Source organism: Apodemus sylvaticus, chromosome 2 (assembly GCF_947179515.1).
Source record: "Apodemus sylvaticus chromosome 2, mApoSyl1.1, whole genome shotgun sequence".
Lineage (NCBI taxonomy): Eukaryota > Metazoa > Chordata > Mammalia > Rodentia > Muridae > Apodemus > Apodemus sylvaticus.
The window spans coordinates 119,779,242-119,806,447 of NC_067473.1; the positions used below are offsets into that span (position 1 = coordinate 119,779,242).

General features: G+C 47.2%; 1 protein-coding gene across 1 annotated transcript in view; it reads right to left on the bottom strand.

Annotated features, from left to right (window-relative positions):
* Positions 1 to 27,206, bottom strand: part of Chchd6 (coiled-coil-helix-coiled-coil-helix domain containing 6) — a 213,691-nt gene that overhangs the window by 17,618 nt on the left and 168,867 nt on the right. The window contains exon 6 of the mRNA XM_052174302.1: positions 21,284 to 21,354. Within this exon, the coding sequence (XP_052030262.1) occupies positions 21,284 to 21,354 (71 nt within the window). The remainder of the gene's footprint in view (positions 1 to 21,283; positions 21,355 to 27,206) is intronic.

Here is a 27,206-nt window from a genome sequence, read left to right on the forward strand (position 1 = left end):
TTGTAATTTGAAGATGCTATAGAAAACAGCAAACCAGACTGAGGGTAGATACCAAAGACATGTACTGCAGATGGCAAGTGTCAGCATGGGACCTAAGTGAATTTTGAACATCCATTGTCACAGTACTATTTCATATAAACATACTTCATTTTTAGTGACTACAAGACCACAAGCCTTCATGGAACACCAGGCACATAAGCCCTGGCCCACACAGTATGAGCTCAATAAAACTCACTGAATTAGAAGACACAAAGGTTACCAGTTCCTCTGAAACTCAAAACTGAAGTAACAATGTTTCTGGGAAAAGGTGTGAATTCTGGGGTATCTGTGTGGGGATGGTCTCATTTCTCAGTATCCCCATCTTGTGCCACCACTACCCAGGTATGTGAGAAACAAATCACAGTTGTCATAAGCCAGTGGCTACATGGCAGCTGCAGTCAGTCTTCTGCCACATTATGCTCCCCACTCGTGATGGCATGTACACGCATGCACACACACGTGTGTTCACAGTGAGGCAGTTACAAACTGAACAATAGGCCAGCATATACATGAAATCATATAGACAAGTACTATTTCTTGTACTTGGGTTTAAGATGGAAGAGCTGTGCCTTAGCAGACAATACACGGCTCCTAGAATTATCTCCTGAAAAGACCCATCTGATCCTGTCACTTCAAAGCTCAGATACTTTTGATGGCTTCCCAAGACAAAACCAAACCCAAGGCCCTGGCAATTAAACTTCCACTGTCAGACCTGTGCCAGCCACGTTCCTTCACCATACCTCCTGTGTGACAGCTGATGGAGGCTGGCTGACTTGGTCAGAAACCTTGGTGAGTACCTTCACTCTGGTGACTCCCCATCTTACTACCTATAAAACAAGGCAATAAATGGCAGATCATGTATTCAATGTCATTTCCCAAGAGCACAGAAAGGGTCTGATTAATACGACTTCCCTCTTACCCTTTTCTACAGGAAGACTGAAGGGAAGGGGCATGCAGGAGGAGTCAGTGTTTAGGCGAGAACACCCAAAGAAAGGAAGTTCAGAAGGTGGCTGTACAGCAGAGGCCTCCTTGGTCATGTTGGTGACAAACAGAACTTCTGTAGAGATTTCACAGTAGGCATGAGAGAGGGGCCCAGGTCAGTTCTAAGGAGGGGCCTAGGGGTCTGCAGGGTCTGAGGATGACACTGCCTTGGTGCCTATTTGTGTGTCCTTGTTAATCTTGTCAACCTGACACACATGGGGAGAGGGAGCCTCTACTGAAGAACTATATCAGGAGGACTGGCTTGTGGGTACATCTGTGGGGGCATTTCCTTGATCACTAGTTGATGTAGGCAGGTCCAGGCCACTGTGGGCAGTGCCATCCCTGGGCAGGAGGACTTAGGCTGTAAGAGGAGGTACCTAATGTGAGCCTGGGAGCCAGCACAGTATACCTTTTTGCTTCAATTCCTGACTTGAATGACCTCTCTGCTTCCCTAGATTACAGTCTGTAACTTATGAGCTGAAATAAACCATTTGCTCCCAAGTTGTTTTTGATCAGATCAACAGAAAGCTGACTAGGACAAAGTCCTACTAATATGGTCCTAGGAGGAAGGACACAGGAATATCCTGAAGATGGACTTGTCCTTTCTTGTTCTGATAGGCATTCATTTTAAATCCTGGCATTTGTCTTTTAATGAGATTGATGTTTAAAAACACATGTATGCATGCACGCATGCACAACGCAACTCTGAAGAGTCTAAGTGGAAGATTGCATTCTAAGAGTCAGCAATGACAACGAATAAGCACAGCCTCCACACAGCTCACCCTCACCCTGAGCTCGATGCTTTGTGTATTTGCATTCATGCCATGTGAACTCTGGCTCATCTTCTTGGATTTAGTGTGGACACTTGCCTACTGATGGCTCCTGACCTCCATGTGCTCAAAGCCGAGACAAGAGGAACTGCTGTTTATAAGAACAGTGCTGTTCTCCAACTCTTCATCTGTAGGACCCATTGCAGTTTTCTCCCCTGGGGACACACAAGCTCTCTTGGGTAGAGTTGCACTCATGGTGTAGGCATGCTACAGTAGGAAGCATGCAGGTTGTGAGAAGGGAAGGCAGTATTGCTTCTCAGTACAAGTGGAAGGCAAGCTACATGTACACTAAGTTTTCTAATACCTATGTGGCAAAAGTGATGCAGGTGAAATTAATTTCAATAGTGCATTTCACTGAAAAAATTTAACAAAGAGTTATTCCAACATGTAAGACCAGGAAGGAGTAATGAGACATTGGAGAGTTTTGTTCTGAGTGGTTGAAATCCATGTGAACTTGGCACTGGCAGCACATCTCAGAGAGGACGAGTCATATGCCAACAGCTGCATGTGGTGAGCCTGGCAGTATCTAAACAGCCTAGGAGTGGTACTTTTCTGAACTGGGTACTCTACACACATGTCTATGTCAGTCACATTCTGTCACTGTGACAAAATACCTGAGACCCAGAACTTGAAAGGAGGAGATGTTTATCTCAGCATGTTTCAGCCCATGGCGGCTCATTCCTGCTGCTTTTACGCAGTACACAGTAGCAGGAGTTGATGACAGGAAGGCTGCTTGTTTCATGGTGGCTGAGATGCAGAGACAGGAGGAGTCTGGGATCCCCATATTAAGGGCATGTCTCTAGAAACCTGACTTCATTTCCTAGATTTCACATCTTAAAGGTTCTGCCTTCTTCCATTAGCATCAGACAGAGACCAGGCCTTCAAGACATAAACCTGTGGAGGACACTCTTTAAGACCAGTCTTAACTTACTGGACCCCCTGAGTGGACCATGTGGAGATGGAAATTGATGCAAAATGCAAGAGGAATTTTTACTAAAACCAGCATGCTGGGGCTGCTCTGCACACGAAGAGAGAACGACTTGACTCTCGTTGCTGCACGGGCCTTTCTACCCTCCTCAGGGCCACCACCATTAAGCACAATGTGATTGGCAGAGCAGTGTTACATTCAAACTAATTGGTTGTTAGGTGATGAGGTAGGTGGCCAACGGGTCAGTCCTTTGGAATGCATCCCCACTCTTAGGTCGGTCTCCCCCTCCCCTTTGTGGTCTGAGGAATATAACTTAGCCTCTGACTTTTTTAAAGTTCCTGAGTTAACTCTTTCAATTCTTGATCCAAGCTATAACAGCTACATCTCACTATCTTCCCATCCAAGCACAACGATTCAGAGCAAAGGAACCATGGACATGCTTTAGCCCAGGATAGGAAGCTATGAGAAAGGGATGTGAAGGTGGGTGGGTGGCTGCAGGCTGTGAAGATGCTCTGTTCCCAGAGGGACAGTCTGATCCTGAATGTGAGAAGCACCATGTAGTTGTCTAGAGGAATGGCCTGCTGGGTTGGGAAGGGCTTGAAGAATCCACATTGCAGGGATCAAATGAATATATACTCCACGGGAGTAGCCAAGGCCTTTCCCTTGATGGCTTTCCCAGCACTTCCTGTCACCTCAGTCCGAAGTGAACACAAACCTTGCCTTCCCATCTCAACCAACATTGTGCTTCTGCCTTTCAAAGCTCATGGTCATGCTGTAATTCAGTGAGAGCATGTCAAGATCTGCTCTGCTCATGTCTTCACACAATTTTAAAAATTCTATAAGATTCACTTCTGTCACTCATGAACATTTAAATGTAGTTTTGTTCATTTTTATCATATGAAAAAGTGTCATACATTTTACATCTAGGACTCACTTTAAGCTTTGTATTGTAAATACCCTCTCTGCCCTTTATGTCTTCAAATAGCCTTCTAGCCTTTGCTTAAATAGATGTTTAGACTAAACGGCACAAGATTTTGGGCAGATGTAGGAAGAATCTGTATGGCAACAACATCTGAATGCAAAGCACTGTTTTTGTCATGGTGGTTCCTGGGCCTGCTTGCTAGTCTCTGCAGAACTTTGCTTCACCCTGCAGGGCTGTCCTCACCTCTGGAATACCAACCCAGGACTTCCAGAGTTGCTGTGAGGCTATATCTACAAATTCCCAGGGTGTCTAGAGTTCAAAGAAGCCAAATAATCATGTATCAGGCTGTGCTAAGTCTGATGACCACTCCTGTGGAGGGCAGGAGACTCTCAGATGGGTGCGAGCCCTGAGAAGTACGAAGTCTTAGACAGATGCCCTGCCTCTGTATCCTGCCATGCAGTCTTCCTGTCCCTTATAACTTGGGGTTGGGGGCATGTTGGAGACACTTGCTGAGCATCTCATGCACTGTGAGGGAAGGTAATTGTGCTCACTGGGGAAGCCCAAGGCTTCAGGCAAAACAGTGTTTCTAAAGTGATTCCCAGACTAATGCAACTGTTTCTTGAAAACTATTTTATCTAGAATCTATATAACCACTTTTTTATTCTAAAAATCCATGTTTCTAATCCATAGGTAATTTACTGAGCCAAGGACACAATGTAAAAGACAAAAGGAGGGGACAACAGGACACGTGTTCCCAGACTCAACTTCCAGTAGAGCCTGACAACATGCGTTGTGACAGTGACGCAGTACCCGGAACACCGCCAACACTGTCTGTCAGGACTAATGACCCCAGAGGCAACCATTATTAGCCAGTTCACTAATTAGGGTCTGTTTGTAGAGTTAACGGGAAGGGCAATCACTTGTTAATTTAAGTAAGACTCCCAGGCATTCTTGACAACCATCATACAGAACACTGGAAGGCATTCCAGCAAAATTCAGAGAGTGAGCCTGACAACACAAAAGTACACATGCACTCTGTGAGGAATCTGCTGTAAGAACACCTTCCTCAGCTATAGGGAAGTGTGTCCCTGGAGCCCTAGGTACTACCAGTACCACAGAGAGAACTGCTCCAGAATGCCACTGGGAATAGAGAGAGCTGATGCTAGGTTGTGTGTCCATGCATGTAGGAGGGCGGTGTACAGGTGTATCTCTGTGTGATATTCTGACTTGGCTTTTGTGCTAAAGATAAAGCAGAAGTTGATTGTGACTACATTACACACAACTTAAAACCCACGAACTGTGAAGAAATCTTGTTATTGGAAGGTATTTCAGTGATTACTAAACCAATGCCTATTATTTAGGAAAACACTGTAACCCACAAATGTGGGCTATTACAGAATTAACTCTCACTACTAGCACATAATTTAATTAACCATTTAAAGCTTCCAGAAATTTCACCTGGATCCTAGAAATGGCAGGAAAGGAGAAATAGGGCACAGCTACCACTTCAAAAGGAAGCAGGCCTAGACAGCAAGTGCAACTAGTACTTCTCTGGGCCTTGAGAATCTGTGGTCCAGTTATAACACAGAACAGATGAAGATCTGAGGCCCAAGGTGGGAGGTAACTTTTGGCATAGTGAGCAGGCCTACTAACAGGGCAGGTATGACTCTGATCTCACATTCCCAGGCTTGGAGCAAAGATCCCTGGAAGTCACCCAAGAACTTGATCCTAGAACTAGGCTCTTGTTAGAAACAGTAAACGAATTCCCTTCAGTTGAGGGATGCAGACTCCTAAAAAGGCAGGAGTCCTGAGCTACAGTGCATCTTGATCAACAGAAGGGCAGCTGTTGTGTCTTTTCACAGGCCTGGCACAACCACTAGGGCCTTCCTATGTTCATACCCCTGGCATGCCCACTTGTGCCTGGCCACTGGGTATGTGTACACTCAGCAGGAAGTTGGAAGGCATGTTCAAATGTGAGGCCCTGGGTCAGTGAGGCCACAGGGAATAGAACATTTCCTTCCAGAAGGACCCATGCTCTCTACATTCAAGGCCCAGGCCCTAGAAAGGAGGCAGCTGCTCAAACAGGAAAAAGAAGTATGTCTCTTCAATCTCTATGGTCCCGGAGGCAACTCAGAAGCCAGCCTAGATTTAGTGGCTTTCCTTGGGGGACTTTACAGGGCAAGTGATTAATATGTTGGCTATAACACACTCACTTGGCAGCCGATCTAACTCCAGGGTGCACAGTGGCCACTTGGGAATTTGCAGGCAGTGCATGTTCTGAGGTCTCTGCTTTTGCAGAATGCTGGACTCTACAACCCATGTGATTCTAAGCAGACCTGTTTATAGCCTGATATGAGCCCATGGGCTGGTCTAGACAGGCTGTGAAGCAGTGGTCTACTTTGAAGCCTACTGAGAAAGACTCTTGGGCAACAGGGCACAGCAAAGGCCTTGAAGCAGTTGTAATCTTTAAGCCACATATGACTAGAACCTCTGGACCCTCACACAAGCTGACTATTGGCAGCTACAAGATGGAAATTTACACTTTCAAGGTAGGCCCTGAATCCTGCCTCTATCCTGTTCCTCCACTGGATAATCCAGAACAGGAAAGCAAACAAAACTTCAATTTGCTCATCATGAGAATGGGGAAAGGACAGTTTCCTGATGTAGACAGGCTTAGTGCTTCATGGGTCTTGTTATTCAGTTCCTGGGCTATCTGAACCAGTTCTCTTGTCAAGTGCAGTAGAACTAGGGCTATATGCTAGAGTTTTCAAGGGTTTGGATCCATTTCTCCTGGTAATCACCTTAGAGCCTGCAAAGCCCTGGGCTGGGTATACACTGTGGAGAAGGAGGGGAAAACCAGACAAGCTAAAGTGATCTGGGGTTGATCAGATTGCGTTAGTAGCCACGGAAGAAGAGTGTGAGGGCAGAATTTCCTAGCTCCTAAGCCATATCTTGGACTCAAGGGGCATACAGTTAAAGAACAAGAGTCCTATGGTCTGTCCCTCTAACTGGCTCAAAAGGCTTAGAGTCAGCTTGACAGACCAAGGTTGGCTTCATCAGCAGATCTGTGTGCTGGGACCAGAGGGAAATAAAAACAACTGGAATGGAGTTAAAGCTTAACAAACATTACTGATAACTAGGTAATCCTTATGGGAAGGGAAGACTGGCGGTCCTGCAGGGCTGAGGCCAGACAGGTCTCCAGGTATTGGGCAGGACAACAATCCAATCACACAATCCAATGTCATTGTTGTACCGAAGTGACCACCATGGGAAAAGGAACATACTATGCCTTGCCAGACTTCCGGATGACCTTGACTGGGCCAAGGAGGCTACAAGGAGGAGGTTGCCAAGGCAGTCCTCATTCTCTGTACTCCAGGCCGTAGGGCTCTTGGGAAAGAAACAAGGAGGGCATATATTCAGATGGGCTTGAGTGAGAATGAAATGGAGACAGAAATGATTCCCTATCTGCCTTCTGAAGGAGATGACTCAAATCTCAGCCCTTAACACAGCCCTTGGGAGCTACTGAGGGTATGGTGGTTTGACTGCTTGGTCCAGGCTGTGGCACTTTTAGATGTGGGGCCTTGTTGGAGAAAGTGTGTTGCTGTGCAGGTGGGCTTTGAGACCCTTTTCCTAGTTGCCTGAATGCCAGACTTTTCCTGGTTCCCTTTGGAACAAGATGTAGAACTCTCATCTCCTCCAGCTTAGACGCTACCATGCTTCCTGCCTTGATATTAATGGACTCAACCTCCAAATCTGTAAGCCATTCCCAATTAAATGTTGTCCTTTATAAGAGTTGCCTTGGTCATGGTGTTTCTTCACAGCAATGGAAACCCTAACTAAGACAGAGGTCAAGTGTTAGAGACAATACAACAGGGGCAGAGAGGGGCCACTATGGACACACTGACAGTCTTTGCGTTCTCTGCTTCAAAGCTCACACACGGGCTTCTGCATAGAGCTGGTTTCCTCCCAGGAAAGAGAACAAATGCTAGGAGAAAGCACAGAAGGTCTTGGTGGGCAGGAGGATAATCAGAGGACCACGCTTCTTCCTATGTCTACCACCCTCTCCGCCCACTGAACCGTGCTCAAGAACACCATTCATGCAGTCTGAAGAGCATGCCACTACTGCTACAGCCAACAGAGAACAGGCACCGCACACTCTAGAGGGGTCAAGTCGCCCCAGTGATGCTGGGTTGACTTCAAGAGGCTGATTTTAGAGAAGTTGGACAGGGTGAGACAGCAGCAGGAACACATGGGTCTGTTGAACATTACCCTGGCCCGCAATCTCTGCTTTCCTCTATCAGTAATGCATGAGTCTGTTGAACATACAGGCCCCATCTCAACTTTCCTTCTCCAGGAACCCTAGCTAGGGCAGTGGGCACCAATGGCCTGACAGTTCTAGTCTCTACATTCCTGGAAGGCTCTCCTTCGCCAATCAGCCTGCAGCTAAGGAGTGATAAACACAAGTTGATGGTCAGGGACTTGGCGAAGGGCTGTCTGAACAAAGGCATGTAGAAGAAGTCTTGATGAATGTTTTCAGGCTTGGACAACTCCCAGGCTCACCAGTGACTGCCCTGAAGTATGATGGAACAGTGGCCAACAAGTTACTAGAAGGTAGAGTATGAGGAGCAACAAGATACAAAATTACAAACATTAGTCCCCAGGCTGGATTGAGTCCACCTAGAGTGCCATTCATGGAATGGACACTGGGTCCTGATCCTAGGCCCAAGCTGAGCTTATGTGAAGTTGAACATGCAGGAAGCTTATGCCAATGGCCAGTGGAGTCAGCTGAGGGATCAGCAGGCATTAGTTTTCCAAGAGGGTTCTGGTAGGTGTGGCACAGTCTGTGAATGAGGAAGATGGAGCCTATATCACAGCAGCAGTGGGAGGAGAGGACTCCAGTGAGATGTGTGCCTCCCCTGGGGGCTAAGGGAAAACCAAGGCAGGGGAATCTGAAAGCTCCCGTCACCTAACTGTTAGGGCTGCATCTTTCTGTGCTGTAGAGCCGCAGACAGGGAAAGAGGAAGCTTGTGACGATCATCTAAGCTGTCCTATGAATGCTCTTTGGTAACTTCCAGGCCAAGCAGACAGGAGATGGATGGTGGAAGGGTGGTCACTGGTGACTCAACCTTTATAGGTGGGTGTTCCAAGAATGACCTACACCTGTGTTTAGAATAGCTTGCCTACACTAAGGGAGCTAGACAATGTCAGCTCTTGGAAAGTGAAACCCTCACAATGGCCTAGAGATACAATTTTTTTGCTATGGTTTAGAGGCTACACCTGGGACACTTGTCTGAATCTCCAGCTGTTTTGAGCCATCTTTCTGTGACATCTACCCTGTTCTCCTGAGAACAAGATGTCAGGGCCAGAGACAAGGCTCTCCTGCCTGCTACCTGGCAGGCCTTTGGGAATCTGGCAGGTGAGAGCCCAGCAGCTAGCCCTAGGTAAGCAGCATTCAGTGATGGCACCCAGCATCGGGGGATTCTTCACTGACTGTTACCCACTTGGCAGGCTGTACTCCCTAGAGAAGCTGCATGCGTACCACAGGGCTGCAATGGATGGCTTGGCTCCTCCCAAGCCAGGAGCAGATGCAGCCTCAGCCAAGCTTCCCCAAAGATTAGGAATGGGGAGGTGACACAACCCAGGAAAATAATCTAACAGCAACACTGCTAAGCAGTCACCTCTCTACTGATTAAAAAAGGAGAAAAAAAGATTGGACTGTAATACCATTTAATCCTCAAAAGCTAATCTAAATGTAACACTCAAAAGAAAACAAAAGTGGCACAAAGATGCGCCAGCCCTGCCTTCAGGGAGACTGGCTTTATTCCCAAAGTGAGCCCATTAATAGAGCTGGGAATGAAATGCCAGTTCTGTCTTTGTAAGGGGAGGGAATTACTAAACTATTGTTTCTAAGCTCAGTTTTAAGTCATGGATCTCTGAATATCAAGAAAGCCTGGGGCTGAGGCAGCCCTTCCCATAAGCCTATGGCCAGTGCTTCCAAAGCCACGTATGAGCTCCAGGCCATTGGAACACACAGTCTGTAAAGAACACGTCACCCCATGGTCCTCAGACCTGCTCCTCTCCCTGTAGCCTATAACATAGGAGGTGACAGTACACAAACACAAACAGAGCCTGGTCAGGTATCCCTGTTCTCCAGAGCTCCATAGCACCTACCCACCTTCCTCCTGTATCAGTGCTGCACAAAGTCCATTGTGACTCTCACCTGTGCACCCCTGGTGGTCATCATTTCCTACACTGTCCTGCTTCCTTTCCTCCATGGCACTTTGTATCATTCAGTAGCATAGCCTTACCCCCCCTTCCCCATATTCTTCTGTCTATGTCTATGTCTATGTCTATATTCCTTCATACACCTTGTATTTGTCTCATTCACTGTACACTGTGTGTTTTGCTCCCTGGGAGCGGTGGCTAGGGTCTAATCATTCTCTGTCCCTAGAACACTGCAGCCTGAGGCTGCAGGAAGGGTGAGTCATTCCAGCTGGCAGTGCTGAGTCCTGTCTCTGCTCTGACACTGTCACTTCGCCTCCCCCAAGGCTGCCAGTTATCTTTCTAAAGCACAAACCCAATCCTATCAATTCCCCACTTAAAGCTTCTTTTTATGATTTGCCGCAGCCTGAAGAACACGTTCCAAATGGCTCTTGTGCACTGCTGGCCCTGTGTCCAGAACCAACCGCAACTTCTGGCTTTGTACAGTGAACACCTCTGCTCCCCAAGGCCTGCCTTCCTCATACCTCACCAGAAACTTCCTGTAGGTTCCACTTGCTCGTCGCCTGAGCACAGAGCTGCCTGCCCATATCTCTGGGGCTGCCCCACTGTGATCGGCTCATGTCAGCACCCAAGCTCAGGCAGAGACCAGTGTGCCATGGTCTCTGTTCCAGGAGAGCTCTGCTCCATGGCTCATTGTTCCCAAGGGGCCTCTGTGTCCCTGAGAGACCTTAAGTACTTGGAATGTTTGGAGCTAGCTACAAAGATAAAGGGAGCAAAGCTCCTCTCAACAAGAAGCCTGTACTCTGCAGACAACATTGTGGAGACTAGGCATGACTAAAGAGCCACAGTAAGGGTGTAGAGGTGCCCTACCTTTGGGCACCATGAAGATGGGGCTCTATAGTATGGAGTCAGGAGGATTGCCAAGATGCCTTTACAGAGACCTTGTCAAGACAAAAACAGTGAGATCTTCCTGGGGAGAGGGTATGCATAGACAGAGCTCCCTATTATCAGAGGCAGCAGGCACCACATCACATCCTCAGCTGAGATAGGAGGCCTGTACCAGGTCAGAGGTCACACCACTCAGTCTCATGTGGAAGAGCAAGAATGATGAGAACAGTAAGGGGAGGCAGCTTCCAGACAAACACACAGAAGCCCCAGCCCAGGTTCTAGAACACAGGCCATATGTTAGTCCCAGGTATCCCCAAAATAAAATACTTGGCAGCTTTTCCTGGGAGATAGATGTTGATGGTTCACTAGGGGAGAAGAGACAGAGGACAACACGGACAACACTCTGAGTACATACCACACCATTTCTCCTTAAACACTATGGTAGAAGACAAAGGCTGGACATTACAAAGGTTCACAGCAAATCAGGAAGTTCTTTCCTAGACCTCATTTGAGTTTTCATAGCTACAGTTCATGTCTCCGGCCTTGCTGTTTCTCAGACAAGGTTTGCTTCTCTGAGGAGTGCCAATGGACCTGCTGCCAGTTTCTTTTCAGGCCACAGACTATACCTGCCTTTCCTGTGAGGCACGCAGTCCTTCCCTGTAGGGCCTTTCATGTCTTCTCCTGGGGCCTGCAGGACTTGCTTAGGACTCATCACTTAGGCTGACAGGACAGAGCAGGGAACATCAAACTGTTGGCAATTCCTATATTCGTCCCACTTGTCCCTAGACCAGCCTTCTTAGTAGCTGGCCTTGAGGCCTGAGGTCCTCAGAGCATTGGGAAGTCTCCTTGTAGTCTATAATGCCTGCACTCCAATCAGCTTCTCTGTGTCTCAGGGGTCCAGAGTGGGTATCTTTTTTTTCCCCTGATAAAACCCACAGACAGGGTCTAGGTCCAAGGGAGAACAGGCTAGCCTTTGTCACAGCTGTTGCTGCTTGGTAAGAAGACAGAAGCCCTAATCCCAATTCCCCCCACCCCACAAATCCTTTCAGTAATAATCTTCCTAATTTCAATTATACAAGTCACCCACAAATACACACTGTTTAAAAGTGAGCACTTTAGATAATGCTACCATCTCATTTGGCCCTGTCCAAAAAACTAAGCTCCTCTGAAGTCAGTACCAGTCTCCACCTGGAGGGTGGCTTTTCCCTGCCTCTCTGTATCATGCACCCACACCCCCAAGAGGAGACCATCAGCTGTCATGTGGCATTTGGGCATATAGATACAATATGCATTGTCTCTCTTTTGTGTCTGCCTGCCCCACTGTGGCTCACCCTCTGTGGCACCTGCTATTCCAGAGTCAATAGCTGTAGAGCCTTCTATCAGCTGCAGTGAGCTGCTCCGGCGTTTTACACCTATAAACAACTGCAGTGCTCCATCCATAGCTGCTTATATCCAGAGTACCTCTAGGGCAGGGTTCTTCAAGGACAGCTGCCAGGTACCAGCTTCCCCTACCTGGCCCTTGTGGCTCCCGATTCAGTTGTGACCATATTCTGTGTATCAAGGGCTAGTGTGCTTGCTAATATATAAGCTACCACTAATAGTGCATACTGTGGCTGGTCTGTATCCTGTGCATTGCTAGAGGCTTAATAAGCACATCCCAGTGCTGTCTAAACAATCAGCAGAAGTATGTCTTAGTAGTTTGTAGGGGGTTGATCTGATGCTGTTATATATTCAAATGCTAAATTCTGTACCCAAAGATCTGATTGCTCCAAGACAAGTAGATCCTCTCATGCAGACTAGCTTTTGTTACATAAAACTTGCCCCACAAGTTATCCCTGATTAGTTAATAAAGATGCCTACAGCCTGTGCTGGGCAGAAGAGGGGGTGGAGCAAAGGTTCTTGGGTTAGGGGCCTCAGGCTAGGCCCACCATGGAGAAAGGAGACCAGGAGGAAGGGAGAGAGAAGTTCATGGGGTAGCATGGATGGTGAGCCATGACCATGAAGGCAGCCTATGGAATAGGTGCATCCCAGGCAGAACAAGGCAAATTATATTTCGGGGTTATTAACAGGGTCAAAACAGCAGAGAGGGTTGATATCTGACCAGCTCTAGTGCTTTTAAGGCTTATTATAAATATAAAAGTTTGTTTTTTTTATTATTTGGGAATGATCTAAGTGGGGTATCCCCCCTAAATAATATGAATAATAATAGTTCTGCTATCTGTCACAGGCCATACCTTAAGCAGCACACAACTATGACCTGCATAAGTACCTGACTGACCTCAAAGTCCTTGCCCCGGGGAGACCCTGCTTCCTGTGGCACAGGCTTCCATGGAATAGTATGTTTTCTCTCCCAGGCCTACCTGTTACCCCGGGACAATGGCTCCCTTACCTACTCTCCTGGTGCACGTCTACCATGCCAAGTTTTGGAGTGGGTGGTAGGGACAGAGCATGATACTGAATGAACTCTGGATAACAGTACAGCAAACAGAAAAGGAGCTTAAGCAAGCATGATCTAGAGAGAACCCAGAGGACACGCTTCACAGAGAGTAGGATATGTAAGGACAGTGTCTGTTCTGAAAGTGGGAGCCAAACAGTCTCAGACTTGCAATTCCAACAAGTGAATTCATCTGACCCATGGGTGGCACATGGGTTTCAGCTCAAAAGCTTACCCAACTGCTGCTATGGGGCAAAGGAGGGCAATGCTCAAAGCTGCATGGGAACCACATGCAGGGTCCGTGAGAGGGTACTGGAGTCCACTTGTGATGTGTACCCCATTGCTGACTGGAGCAGGTGAGCATTCAAACATTTACTCCCAAACACCATGTTATGAAAACCAATTATTTTCATGACTCTTTCTTTCCCCAAGAGCCACCACTTTGCAGTGGCATGGAGTAGTATCTTGCCAACGACCCTGCAGCTTGGAAAAGCTCAAGCACATGCACATCTGCTTCTCCCCTTCTCCCCTTCTCCTCTCTTCTCTCTCCCCTCCCCCTCTCTCAGACAATACTGAAGCATCCAGCCAGCCTGTGTATTAGTAATTTGTCCCTGGCCTTAGGTACATTAGGGAGAATCAAGCAGAGAATAATCGAGATTTGCCTCTATGCCTACCAAAGTGGGTCTCTGTAAGAATTTGCACAGGAAAATGTCAGACTTGTCTCAGTTTCTATACCAGGACACTGTATTTGAGAGGCCAACCAACCTGCCATGGCTGGCTTGTCTGCCTGCATGGATACAGCCTCTGCCTTAGGATGGAAAAGATGGCAGACAGGGTGTCACAAAGCACCTGTGTCATGCTGTCCATCCACTGGATGTACTGAACCACTTCTGATGGGAATTGAGCCACTGGCATCCCTTGAATTCAGACAGCTGAAAGCTACCTGCATTAAGAATGTAGAATGAATGGACACCATCTTAATAAGTCAACTGTCATCCGTTCACTAAGTAGATGCAAACTGAAGGATTCGGGTAGGCCACCAACAAAGTTTGTGTAGTAAATCTTATCTCCCAGGGAGGGTGGCAGCTCAAACCAGCAAGTTTCAAGGGACATTAATCAGAGATCCTTGGATCAAAGTCCTAGGAGCACAATGACTCAGTTTCAGGAAATAGTTAACAACTGTCTTCCTCCTGGCTTGGTTGTTCTAGATTCTCTAAAGCTGGCTCTTTGTGGTCTAGGAAGACAGTATAAGCTTCCTGACAATGAGAAGCCAAGGCAGCTGTGAATGAATCCCACGGGGAGAGGACTGAAGGTTGTCATAAAAAATAGATGTGAGACAATAAATGCAGGATGTTCCCTGGGGTCTTAATCTCTTCCTTCAGAAAACTAGAGCAATCCTGTCCACAGTGCTTGGGTGAGGTGGAAGGGCATACACACTGTATTTGAGAGGTATTCATATCTACACCAACAGCTCAATTCTTCCAAAACAAGGGTCCCCAAACTGTGACTGCTGGCCTCATCAAAAAGAGTCTTCCACTGACCTGGAGGCGGGAGTCCTCAGGGTCTTGACTCAGGCCTCTGGAGATAATGGGAGATTTCTAGGACCAAGCCTGCTGTGCTGCTGGAACAGCTCTGCCAAAGTTACATTAAAACTTCCTGGGTTTTTAACTTGCTGGCTGAGTTCAGCCATTTCTCAAAGGCTGCAGCCATTTCTCAGCAGCAGTGGAGCAGCAGAGGGAGACCTCCATTCCCTTGCCATAACAGCCAGTCTTTGCAGGTGTCTAAGTACCAAGGAAACCAGGATGAACAGGCCAGGACCTGAGAAAGGGCCATGCAGAGGTAGCTGTGTATTCTTGGGTCACTTTACCCACAGCATTTCTATTAGCTCATGGCTTCAGTGAGGGCCTAGAGGTCAGCAGGGTGATCTCACAGGAATGCAAAGAAATAGCATTCCTTGGGAGGCTGCCATATAGCTAACTCAAGGCCCAGGAGTCTAGGTGGGAGGCTAGAAACTTAGTTTTTTTCCTTCTTTTAAAACACATATAAATTCCTGAGCCACTTAAAGTAAGAGGCTAAGAAGCTGATGTAAAGGCTTCAGAAAGGGTGTTTCCAGAAGGTTCTTTTGACTGGAGAAACTGAAACCATAGTTCAGAGTTTTATGAAGGAAACATTCTGGAGAGCCACACCCTGGGATAGGGTGACTCAGCTAACTGTCAGGAAGACTATTGGAACTAGACAGCTGGGTCCCTGAGAATAAGATGACCTGTTTTGTCTGTGTAGCCACAAGGGCACCTCCGAAAAGAAATTCACCAAAGCCTCTACAGTGCCTGACGTGCAGCTGAGAACCACTAGGAACACGAAGAAAGATCTATGATGGAGACGGGTAAGAGGGGTGAGTGATCCAGCCCACTAAAAGAGAAATCCAACTGTTACCTAAGTGGAGGTAAAGAAAATGTACCCAGAGGGCAGGAGATCCTTCAGGCTCCCTCTTGGTGCTCCCAACGCCATATGATTTAGGTGAGTAGGAAACCACCACAAGCCAATCCAGGAAGGATGAGAAATGGTCCAGACTCTTCAGGAAAGAGATACAAGTCACTCCTCTAGGTAAAGAACCAAGACCTGCCTGCTGAGGGTGGAAGGAATGTGGAGTAGGTAGGAGAGGAATGTGCTTTAAGTACCAGAGAAAGGAGAGGACTAGTCTGTGCACAGTTAAAAGGGAATTCTGCAGTGGACATACCCACACTTCCACTGGGTAAAGTTGTTTGCTCATGCGCAGGTCTCTGCTGTCCTTACTTGGTCTTTTACCTAGAGAACTGACTCGCATCTCTTTCCAGAAGGGTCTAGACCATTTCTCATCCTTCCTGGATTGGCTTGTATTAATTTCCTGATGACCTTAATCACGAGGTGATGAGAGTACCAAGAGGTAGCGAAAGGATCTCCTGCCCTCCAGGGACATTTTCTTTATCCCTTTCATTGAGGTAAACAATTGGGTTTCTCTTTTAGTGAGCTGGATCACAGTTGTGAAGGATACCAGAAGCCCAAGTGGCCAGGGAAATCTCAGCTTTTACTTCAATGGGGTGATTATACCTTCTGGCAAAAACACTCCTGTTCTGGAATCAAGAATTCTTCCCCAGAGGAGCAAACAATTGCAGGGAGATAAATTCAGTGTTCAATTCATTTCCCTCCCTTTTCCATCCTATCCATGGTGATAGTGCTATCCACATTTAAGGCAAGTCTTCCCTCTTCAGATAGACTGTACTCAAAGACAACACACAGAGGTGTCTTCCAGGTAACTTCAAGCCCAGCAAAGCTGTCAAGAGAAACCACAGAGGGTACCAAGACAGACCATAAACTGGACCATAAGTCAAGCTTCCAAGCAGTTTCACTTTCCTGTTCTCAAGACACTAATTTGCAAATTGAACTTGAGAGCAATCATACCAAAAGTAGAAAATCCTCTAATGTTTGGAAAATCATCAATACATTTCTTCAAGAGAAGAAATCAGAATTAAAAATTAAAAAAATTGAATTAAATTGTAATGAAAATACATCAGCTCAGAACCTAAATGCTGTAGCAAAGTTATATGCTCAAAAGAAATTCACAGGTATGACCGCAGACAAAAGAAGGGAAATAAAGCTGGGTGTGGTAAATTTATCCTCGCTTATCCACAGTGAGCTGTTCTGAAGAAATGTGTTGTTAGCAACATCATGTGAACAATAGTAGAGAAGCTTATTTATCCCTTAAATCAGCCAAATCACACGACGCAATCCTAGATGGAATGTGTCAATCACTTGGTATGGCCTCCTGATGCAACTGAGACACAGCCTCTATAAGATGGCGGCAGTCACTGTCTAAGTCATAAAGCACACTACCTTATGGGTGATTTTTTTCTTTGTAAAGTAGAATGAGCACACATTAAAATGGTGACCAACAGTAGCTTCATATACCGAGCACCAAACCAGCAGCACTATCACTTGTGATCATCAAGCATGGTGTGCTGTACACAGATACCTGTGCTGTTGTCTCACTGGCACTCAGGGTTCTGTGTGCACTGATGTACAATGCTGTAGAAATACCTGTTCAGTCCCACTGTGCTCCTCTGGGCTACAGCCCATGCGGTCCAAGGTTGTTGCTAAATAGCACATGGATGGATGCACTGTCCGTTCTTAAAACTAAAATAGGCCATGTGATGTCAACATAACCCTTACTTCTAGGATCTTCACCTACACCTCTCCTCCCACTCATTACTCTGGCTACACTGGTCATCTTTCTGTTCCTTAAGACTTCTTGTCTCAGGGCTTTTGTACATGCTGAAACTAGCTTCCCCTGCCTTCCTCTGGTGGCTCCATCTCATAGGAGCCAGTTTAAATGTCATTTCCTCTGCAAATCCAGCCTAGGTCAGGTTCCTGGGCCGGACACTTCTGACTCATGCACCATATCTCACAGCACTATTAGACCCTGTGAGCATTTGTTGGGAAACTGCTTTCTCTGCAATTCAGTTTAAGAAACTGTTTTTCATATCTCAACTGTCACTCTTCCTGGCAGAGAAAGAAGCTGTTCTGTTCCTAGCTAGAACCTCAGTTCTAGCATGCTACCAGGAATAAGAGCCATGCCACATGTGGTAAATGAACGAACAAACACATGGACAGAGTTTACCATCTAAGTAATCATTTGATTTACTCAGAGCTGTTAGCGATGCTCCACTGTCTTGGAAGGAAACTCCCACCATTTCTGCCACTAGCAGCTGGCATTCATTCCTGTGACATTTACAATGCAATTTGCAATCATTTGCTAATCTGAAAAATCTCACAAACATTTTTTTCTTTTGATATTTAAGGAAAATACTTTCTAACTTTGCACTGTTTACTACATGAGGGAAAAGACAGTATTCTGGAAACTCTATTCATCAAATCTTTCTCTACCAAGCAAGTGCTGTGAAGTGACTCGATGGCTGCCATTATCAAAATCTCTTAGTACTGGTGGAACTGAGACTCACAGATGGGTCATAAAAGAACATCCACTTCTGGAACACAGTCCTAAAGGGCTGGCAGCTCTTGGGTAGTGAGGCCCATAGCCCTGCTTCATGGACAGTGCCTTCTCCCTGTGTCCTCTCAGGATGGGAAGGACAAGGCATCTTCCTAGCATCCCTCTCACATGAACACTGATCCCATGGACAAGGACTCAATACTTAAAACTAGATCATCTCTCAGAGATCCAGCTGGGTTCCTGAAGACTGCTGACTCCGCCTCTAGCCAAAAATCACACTGCTACCACCATCAGCAGCTGAGACAATCCTATGCCTCCATTCTCTATGGAGCTTGTGTGCCATCATGTAGGGTATTACAAACGGTGGCCTATTTAGAGGTGAGGAAACAGAGACCTCATTGATTGGAGTACAGGGCTGAGGTCTGAGTCAGTCTGTCAGGCCTAGTGGCCTAAGGCCCCAACCACCTACCCCAGGTTCAGAGAGTTCTTATAGCAGAGGGGCCTGAGAGATGTTTGATGGTTAAGATCACGTTCTTAAAGAGAACCTGAGTTTGGTTCCTAGCACCCATGTGGGGTGACCACACACACACACACACACACACACACACTTTTTTTATTTCTTATGTACATTAGTGTTTTGCCTACATGCATGTCTGTATGAGGATATCGGATTCCCCAGGACAGGAGTTATAGACAGTTGAAAGCTGCCATGTGGGTGCTGAGAATTGAACCTGGGTGAGCAGTCAGCTCTTAACCACTAAGACATCTGTCCAGCACAGCCTTTTAAAAACAATTATTATTTTAATATGTGTTTTTGTGCAATGTGTCTATGTGTGAGCATGTGCATGACATACATATATTAAAAATAATAAAATAGATCTTTAAAAAAGAAAGACAGCAGAGACAAAGACATACGACAGCTCTGAAACAGTCTGAGTTAAGCTTTAGCCCCAGTCCTGTTATACATCCACTGTGCAAGTCCGATCAACTTAACATGGGAAAAGGACATGTCTACTTGGCTTATTGATTCAGAAGCTTTAGAACATGGTCACTTGATACTGAGGCTTTGGGCCTGTGGCAGCACAAGACATGATGCATGGAACTTGAGGCAGAGGAGGCCTGGTTATCTCACAGCAGCTGGAAAGCAAGGAGCAGGAGATGAAGGCCAAGATGCCCTTCAAGGCTATGCCTCTAATGGGCTAACTCTCGCTTTCTAGATGGTATCTTCTAATGGCTTTGCCATCTCACAACAGCCCTGTAGCTGGGGATCATGTCTTTAATTCCTGTGACTTTGGGTGGGTGTGACATGTAAGATACAAACTATACCAAGCAGCTTTGATCTCAGGCAAAGGGTCCTCGACATATTTTCCACCTCCTTCTAGTCATGTGTACACTGATAGCAGTAAAAGCATACTAGAGAACAAAACTGAAGGTGGGCAAAGCATTCAAGTATACTATTCAATACAGGCTCAGCAAGAAGCAGTGGTAATCCAGGTGTGCTACAAACACACAAGACCATTGTTTTTCACCTCATAAAAACCATATTGGTCCATTTCTGCCTTGTCTTCAGAAGTCAAGAGAATGCAAAAGTGGCCTGTGACAATGAAGTCTGTCCCACAAAGGCAGGTGGCAGGTGGCAGGGCACCAGGCATTTAAGGGCGAAGCAGCTTTACTTTGCTGCGGATGGAGAGGCAGCTCATATGGTCAGGGGTTGCACTGCCACAGAGTGGCTGTCATCTGGCTCCCATCCCCTTCCCATGACATGAGGCTTTCACATGCTGGGGTGAAGCTAAGGCTCAGGAAGTCTTTATGAAATAGGTCCTGTTGTCCCTCCATGAAGAGAAGGATACCTGTAGGCAGATGACACACACCTAAATGTCCCCTGTCATTCAGGAGACATGTAATATTCAGACTCGTGGGTATGGTGGGAAAGGGCAACATCCCCAGGGCTGTGCACCCATCTCTTTCCAGTCCTCTCCACCTGATGGGAAAGTCCTGTCCTCCCACACTGTAGATTCCTACTGTCCCTCTAGGACTCAAGGTTTCAAGACTTGTTTTCTGTTCCTTCCTTGGTGCTGCTTGTCAGCATCCTCTAGCTCCAATGTTTCACAGTGTGGTAACTAAAGGAACCTTGTTCCTTATGCTACCCCACCACACCCTCAGGTCTGCTCTGACAGTATATCAGTTCTACCCTATTTGCCTGGATCTCTGCATGGTTCACGCATATCCACAGCATTTTCTTTCACAAGTACTTTGTCACCTCATAGCTATGCAACCCTCTCTGACGCCTTCTTCTCATGGTGCCAGATCCAACTATTTTGTACCAAAATGGGCTTTTCTGGTGACTCACCTAACTTGCTGGGAGAGAGACTGCCAAAGGGATCAGAAGGGGTTGATAGTTCATCAGAGAATCCCAGGCTCCTGGCACACAGACCATCTTCACACTTAAGGTTTTCCTTTCCCAGGGATCCACACCCCACATGATTCATGAAAAAGCCTACGCCTCCCTGCTTCTGACAACCTGGCTCAGAGTTCATGGACAGCAGCACAGGAGCATGGCAGATGGGGCTAAACACTGGCACATGAATCTTTGACCTCTCTGAGCCTTTTCCATTTGGGAGCACAGCATGAGTGTCCTGAGCATGAGGAGCACAGTGTGTTCAGCAGAGCAGGAGGCTCCCACAGGGGACATGTTGATATTCTTTCCCCATCCCCCACTCCTCATAAAGCAGAGGGCCAGTGCTGAACCCCAGATCCCATGGAGCTTGTTCACTGGCCCTCACCTAGCCAGATAACTAAGCAGCTGCTGCCCCCAAAAAAGGCAGTGGCCACACCTCATTGCAGCCCACCAAGGAGCTGAGAAGAGCTATGTGCTAATCTGGGTAATTACTGATGGCCAATGGCTACCTTCAGCCCAACTGAGGGGGCCGATGAACAGATGGCTGTCTTGTTATTAGAGAAATTTGCCATCAGGCAGGTGGCAGCAGGTTTCAAGCCCCACATGGGGATTTCTACAAATGCAGGCAAGTTTACAAAGAACAATAAGCAGACTTACTTTATTGTGCTCTCTGCTTTCGAAGCTGCCTCGTGGAATTGTTGGGAAGTCAGTTTATACAGCTCAGCATTCTACAAAGAGAAAACACAAAATTGGTTACCAAAGGTTACCACAGTCTTCTAGAAGTTTGTAGGACACAATCACAATAGAACTGGGCAGATGCAGATATCTTGACTGGTATCAGCACAGCCTAGGTCCTAGCTCCCACGCTGCTGATTACTGTGATGGAATCCCAGAAAAGTGACGCTGAAGGCAAACCATGATAACTTTAGTTCAGGGAGTGACAAGCTTCAGGCCACAGGCCAAATCTGTTGGCTACACTGCTTGTAAATAAAGTTTCATGGCTACACACACCTAGCTTGTATGCTACAGGATCAGTGGAATGGCTATGGTGGAGCCTGCATGGTCTGCAAAGCCTAAAACATCTATTACTCGTAAAGTAGAATGTGCTGACATTGATCTATTCCCATCCCTACAGTACAAGTGGGCCATGCTGCCTAAAGAGGTCAAGTGACAAGCAGTGTCAGAACTATCCAATGTCTTGACTCTTAGACTGGGGCATGCTCTGTTGCTTCCCAGGATGTACCGTGGGAGGTTCTGCAGGCATATAGCTATCCTTTCTGAAGCTATTCATTATACATATACCTACAGAGTCAGGCTAGCAGGAAAAACCTAGGAGAGCAAGAACATGCCAGCTGTGTTTGATCTTGGTGGTACATTGTGATTTTCAGTAAGGTGCTTGTCAGTCACTTCTGGTCACACAGGCCAAGCCTAACCCTTTCCTTTCCTCTAAAGTTCTGATGTTTTCATTTGCTCCCAGAGAAGACTGATACTGACAACCTTTCAGCCAGGACATAACACTCAGGTGGGAGTGCTCAGAGCCATGCAGTTGGTCAGACACATAGAGTGCAGGGGAAGCCACACCTGGAGGCTGAGACAGGATGGGTTAAGTGGCCCCTGTACAGAGGTGTAGGGTAAGTGGTCAGATGTGCTGAGTGGGGTATGAAGCCAATAGCATATGCCTTTGTGTGGTATGCCAAGGTCAGGTTCTTTACACAGCAATATATTCACTCCTGAGAAGGGACTCTCCTTGTTTCAGCTGAACAAACAGCTTCAGGTTCATCAGTCCTTGCAACAAGCTAACACGGCAGTGAAAGGACTGTGGACTCTTAGGGCTGCACCTCCTTGCAAGTCTTGTCAGGCTCGACCCGGTACTACCTTCCTGCTGAAGAAAAGCAACAAGGTAGTCCCTGGATGGACAGGGAAAGAGAAGTCTGAATACAGGTTGCTAGGAGAGCACATTATGTGGTGTGGAGCCCAATTAGGCCTATAGGGAAGGGAACTAAGGCAGAGGACTTCCTCTAGGAGACTAAAGGTGTGAAGGCAGGTCTGGGCTGGAATCAGGTTCCATCTTTACCTGCTCTCTGAGATTTCCACTGTCAACAGTCTCAGGCAGCCTGGATGGGAGGTAAGCATGAAAAGGAGACTCTTGCAGGAGAGTGTAGGTACACAAAGTCCCTTGCAGGGAGGTGGAGCAGGTCATAGCTTATTCCTTATAGTTTCCTCTCTCCACACCAGGGAGCCTTCTCTAAGGCGTGCCAACAACTCCAGCACACAACGGGCATGAAATAAACTCAGGTCTTCCTCACAGCCTCTGGCAGTAGAAGAGCTATACTAATGCCACACTCGGGAAGCGTTCTGCTTCTCCCTTCAAGTCCTTGTATTCACATCCCTGCTTCAGAATGGTGTGACATTTCCTGATATGGCTGTCCTGGCAGAGGCACCCTGATCGACCAGCCTCTCCCAATTCCTCTAGCGCATGGTCCTTTGTGACCTACTTGGGATCACTGGGATTTTGGTGGAGCCTTCTGAGGATGTGGCCTGGCCCATGGGCTCAGAGCATGACAGCACTTCGGTGTGAGCTGACCATAGTCTGTGGTAAACCACGTACTTCCTCCAAGCTTTGATTTCTTAACTGCAGAGAGAGAGAGAAAAGCAGGCACACAGATCTCTCCAACCCACACACACCGTTGAGCTTCTGAAGCCAAAAAGAACCTTGTGTTCTTTCCAAAGAAGCTGCTCTTTCTTCCCCATAAGAAACCCACCCAACTCTTGAGTTTCTTTTCTTCTATGTGTTCAGAGGGTCAGATCACAGGCTTCCAGGCCCAGTCACTTGCTGAGTCCCTCTCAAAGAGAGGACTCAAAGACTGAGATGGGGCCCATGTACTGTGGGCAGGCAGAAGAGGCCTAGGGCCCCTGCTCTGTATGGTAGGCAGCATGCATCTGTCCCAGGGGACATGGAGCCAATCATGTGGTCAGCAGGATTTGTCATAGGAAGTGTCTACAGGCTAAGAAGTGGTTAGGGACACCCCCTGTAGCTTCCTCTATTTTCCTCATGATGACTCAGTGAAAAATCTCCCCCCCCCACCCCCTGTTGGTCCCATTCTGACTGTCTGTGCAGACCCATGGCAGTGGGATTTGTAACAACCACTGGCCCAGAAGCACAGGAGAGATCTCCAAGTCACGACAGGGGTACATTTGTTCATGAGCCCCTGGTTCTCCAGCCTTCCTCATTAAGGACAAGGATCCTGTAGACTACAACTTGTTCATCCTGAGAACACTACTACACCCCACTATAGGGGTGGGGTCCAAGTCAACTGGAGCCTGTGCCCTGGCCAAATGGGCACTCAGACACCACAATGTCACAATTACAAATGCATGAGGCCAGTATTCGAGCAGTAGCAGAGCAGCCTGCATACTTGATCAGACTGTCTTCTTGGGAGCTAATAACTGAACTGAACCCACCAAAGCATTGCTCTTGCTCCCCACCATCACTGACTCTGGTGGTTCCAACAGTGGACTCCATGGCCTAGTTCATGGTAGACTAGCACTCAACTTTATGGCACATTTTTTTTGTCACATCAATATTTTCAAAAGTGAGAGCAGGCCAGGGTCTATAGTGAGTGGTGAGCAAGCGAGCTAGGGCTTGTAGCCTTCCTAGCTCTGAGTGAGGTCAGGGTACACCTGAGCACCTTGTGGGTCAGTACTTTAATTAGTGAGCATTCAGTGAAGCACATTGCGAGTGGGCACTCTGTGAAGGAACACACTGAGCACACCCTGTGAAGGAGCACCTTGTGAGGGAACACAGTGGGGGTGAGGGTTCTGTGAGTAAGCCCTCAAGTCAAGGCAGCTACCACCATGTCCTCTAGGCCAACAAATGCTCCTATTGTTGTAAACAGTGCTGAGGAGAACGAGTGCCTACCTGTAGCTCTGTGTGTGAATGAGCATATCTAGAGAGAATATTCTAGAAGTCAGGGTCTGGAGACAGTATAAAATAAAAGACTATACTTATTTCTAACTAACTGTAGAGGATGAGCGGATATCAGCCAAACAAGGAGGCGGCCCCATGAGAATAGTATGTGGGTGTTCAAAGGGCAGTGTAGGTACATGAGGGGAGCAGGGACTGTCAAACATAGGATGGAGGGCAGGGAAGGAAGGCTGAGAGACACAGTGGGTGCGCTTGACTCAACTTCAGGCTCAGAGCCTGAGTTCCAGTGAGGGGTAAATAAAAGCCTGGTTTTGTTTTGTGTTTTTGAAACAAGGTTTTGCTCCCAGGCCAATCTGGAACTCATTGTGTAGACAAGGCTGGACTGAGAGCCACTGTGCTTTTCCTAGCTCAGCCTCCCAAGTACTGAAATTACAGTCCTCAGCTAGTATGCCTGTCTTTTTAAGTGAGGGAATAGCAGAGCAGTTCTGTTTTCAAAAGACTGTGGCAGCTGTGGACAATGGAGTCCTGTCTTCCTGGAGGGGTCATCAGCACTGGAGGGTGCTGGACTGCCCAGGGCCTAGGAGCTACAGTCACCATAGAAGTTCTCGAGCTTTCTGACTGCTCTCTGATGGGCCTGTGCTGTCCGCACATCTTCTGTGCCCCACCATCATGAGCTAATAGTTTTGGAGACTTTTCTTCCCATAGAGTCCTCAGGTTCCCACTTCTGGAATGCCTTTTCCTCTGCTCTAGACAGCTGCCCCTCCTCCGCCGCCTGCAGCTGCTTCTTGAGCACATCTGAAGGCAGAAGACCTGATCTCCATTAATTAAATCTGCCATTAAAAATTAAATAACGTGAGTAAGAAGGTGTGAGCATTATCTCTGTGGGTTTCAAAAGTCGCAGTGTTTCTTCAATTACTTCCCAAGCAGTTTTCATATTTCATACTGTCTGATTTCTCCAAGGGCCCGGATTTGCAAGATCAAAAGAGAGTGTGAGGGTGAGAGAAGCAAGGTGGGAAGGCGGGAAGGGGAGGATAGCATCGCAACATGTCTCAGGCAGGAGACATGGACTCGCTGTCCCCAGGCAGAGCTAGGAGAGGCAGCAGAAAGGGAGGATGGAGGGGCACAGAGGTTGGCAGCAAGTCTACCAAGTGCAGGTCAGGGTGAGGTCCATGTGTCCATGTATAGGACAATAGATATAGAAACAAGAGATTATCCTATATGCCTGGAAAGGAACTACTACTGGGCCAGAGCCCTCAACACAGACACCTAAGCCAAAAGCATTCATGGATGATCTACTAAGGGAAAGAAAGCAGGGCTGGGTGTCATGGAGACCCAGCTTGAGAAGGGTTACAGCATTAGAGAGAACTCAACTGATAAAACTATGGAGAAACCGTGCAGGACCATGTAGGAATCAGAGTGAGGCTTCTGTGCTCAGGTCAGGACCTTTGCTCCTAGTGTGTCACTGCCATGTCCTCTCCTTTGCACAATAAGAAAGAAGATGGAGTAGTCAGCACAGGCTGGATGGGAGTGGGGGTGGGACAATGCAGTATAGAATTACACAATGCCTGGCACACTCTAGACACTCAATAAATGTTTTAAGAACTTAACAAACATCCCTTACCTTATGCATATGAACCAACAAGACCAGCAGAATGTTGAAGAGTTCTCAGAGCTGAGGAGTGAAAGAAGGCTCTTCAGGGGGCATGACCTCCACTACCATAGGGCTTTTAGTCTCTTTTGTTCATGATCTATCCCTAGAACCCGTGAGAGGGCCCAGCACAAGAATTGCTGAATAAATTCAAACCAAGGCCAGAACCACAAGAGTGATATACATGTGAGTTAGGAGGCAAGACAGTTCCTAAGCTTCAGCTCTGCACTGGGTCTGCACTCCCAGATTTAGTGGGCTACTGCAGACCAACTTGGGGTAGCACATGGTGTGACCAGGCCACAGAAGACTAAGGCATGACCTATGGAGGGCGGGCAGATTGAAGGTCAGAGACTTGGATTACTTTTCAAGAGGTGGGAGAATTTTAACACAAGCTGTGGGAGGATGCAAGAGGCAACAGCCACATGTGTGTTGGTCTTAGCAGCAATATACACAGAATCAATAGCCAAAGGGGGTGAGGAATATGTCTCATCAGAAGGTTCACTGGCCTTCCCTGGCCAGGCACTATTGTAGGGACTGCCCAGCAGGCCAACTCTTGGAAAGCTCAGAGCAGTTATTCTGAGGTAAGAACTTGGCAGATAAAGAAACTGACGAGGCCCAGGGAGGCAAATGGACCACTAAGGTGAAAAGACAAGAAATCAAAAAGCAGGGTGGGGCAGGCCCAGGTTTCTTCAGTAGTTCCTTGCTTCCCTGCTGTGCCCAGCTGTGATCAGGAAAAATTCAGCAAGTGATGGTCCAACACAGATCTGAGTTACAACCAAGTGAAGGGTGTCCTAGCAATATCAGTATAGGTGGGAAAGGGCCCACAGCTGGAGGCCAGAGGAAACACCAGAATTCTGAGAGGAACTTAAACCCAGGACTGCCCCAGGCCATAGTGCGGCCAGAGGAGCCAGCACTTGTGGGGAGTGGGGTTGTGGAATCTGGAATCAGCCTAATTATCAGGAGTTTTTAGAGCTGGAAGAAATGCTAATTCTAAGAGAAGCAAAGGT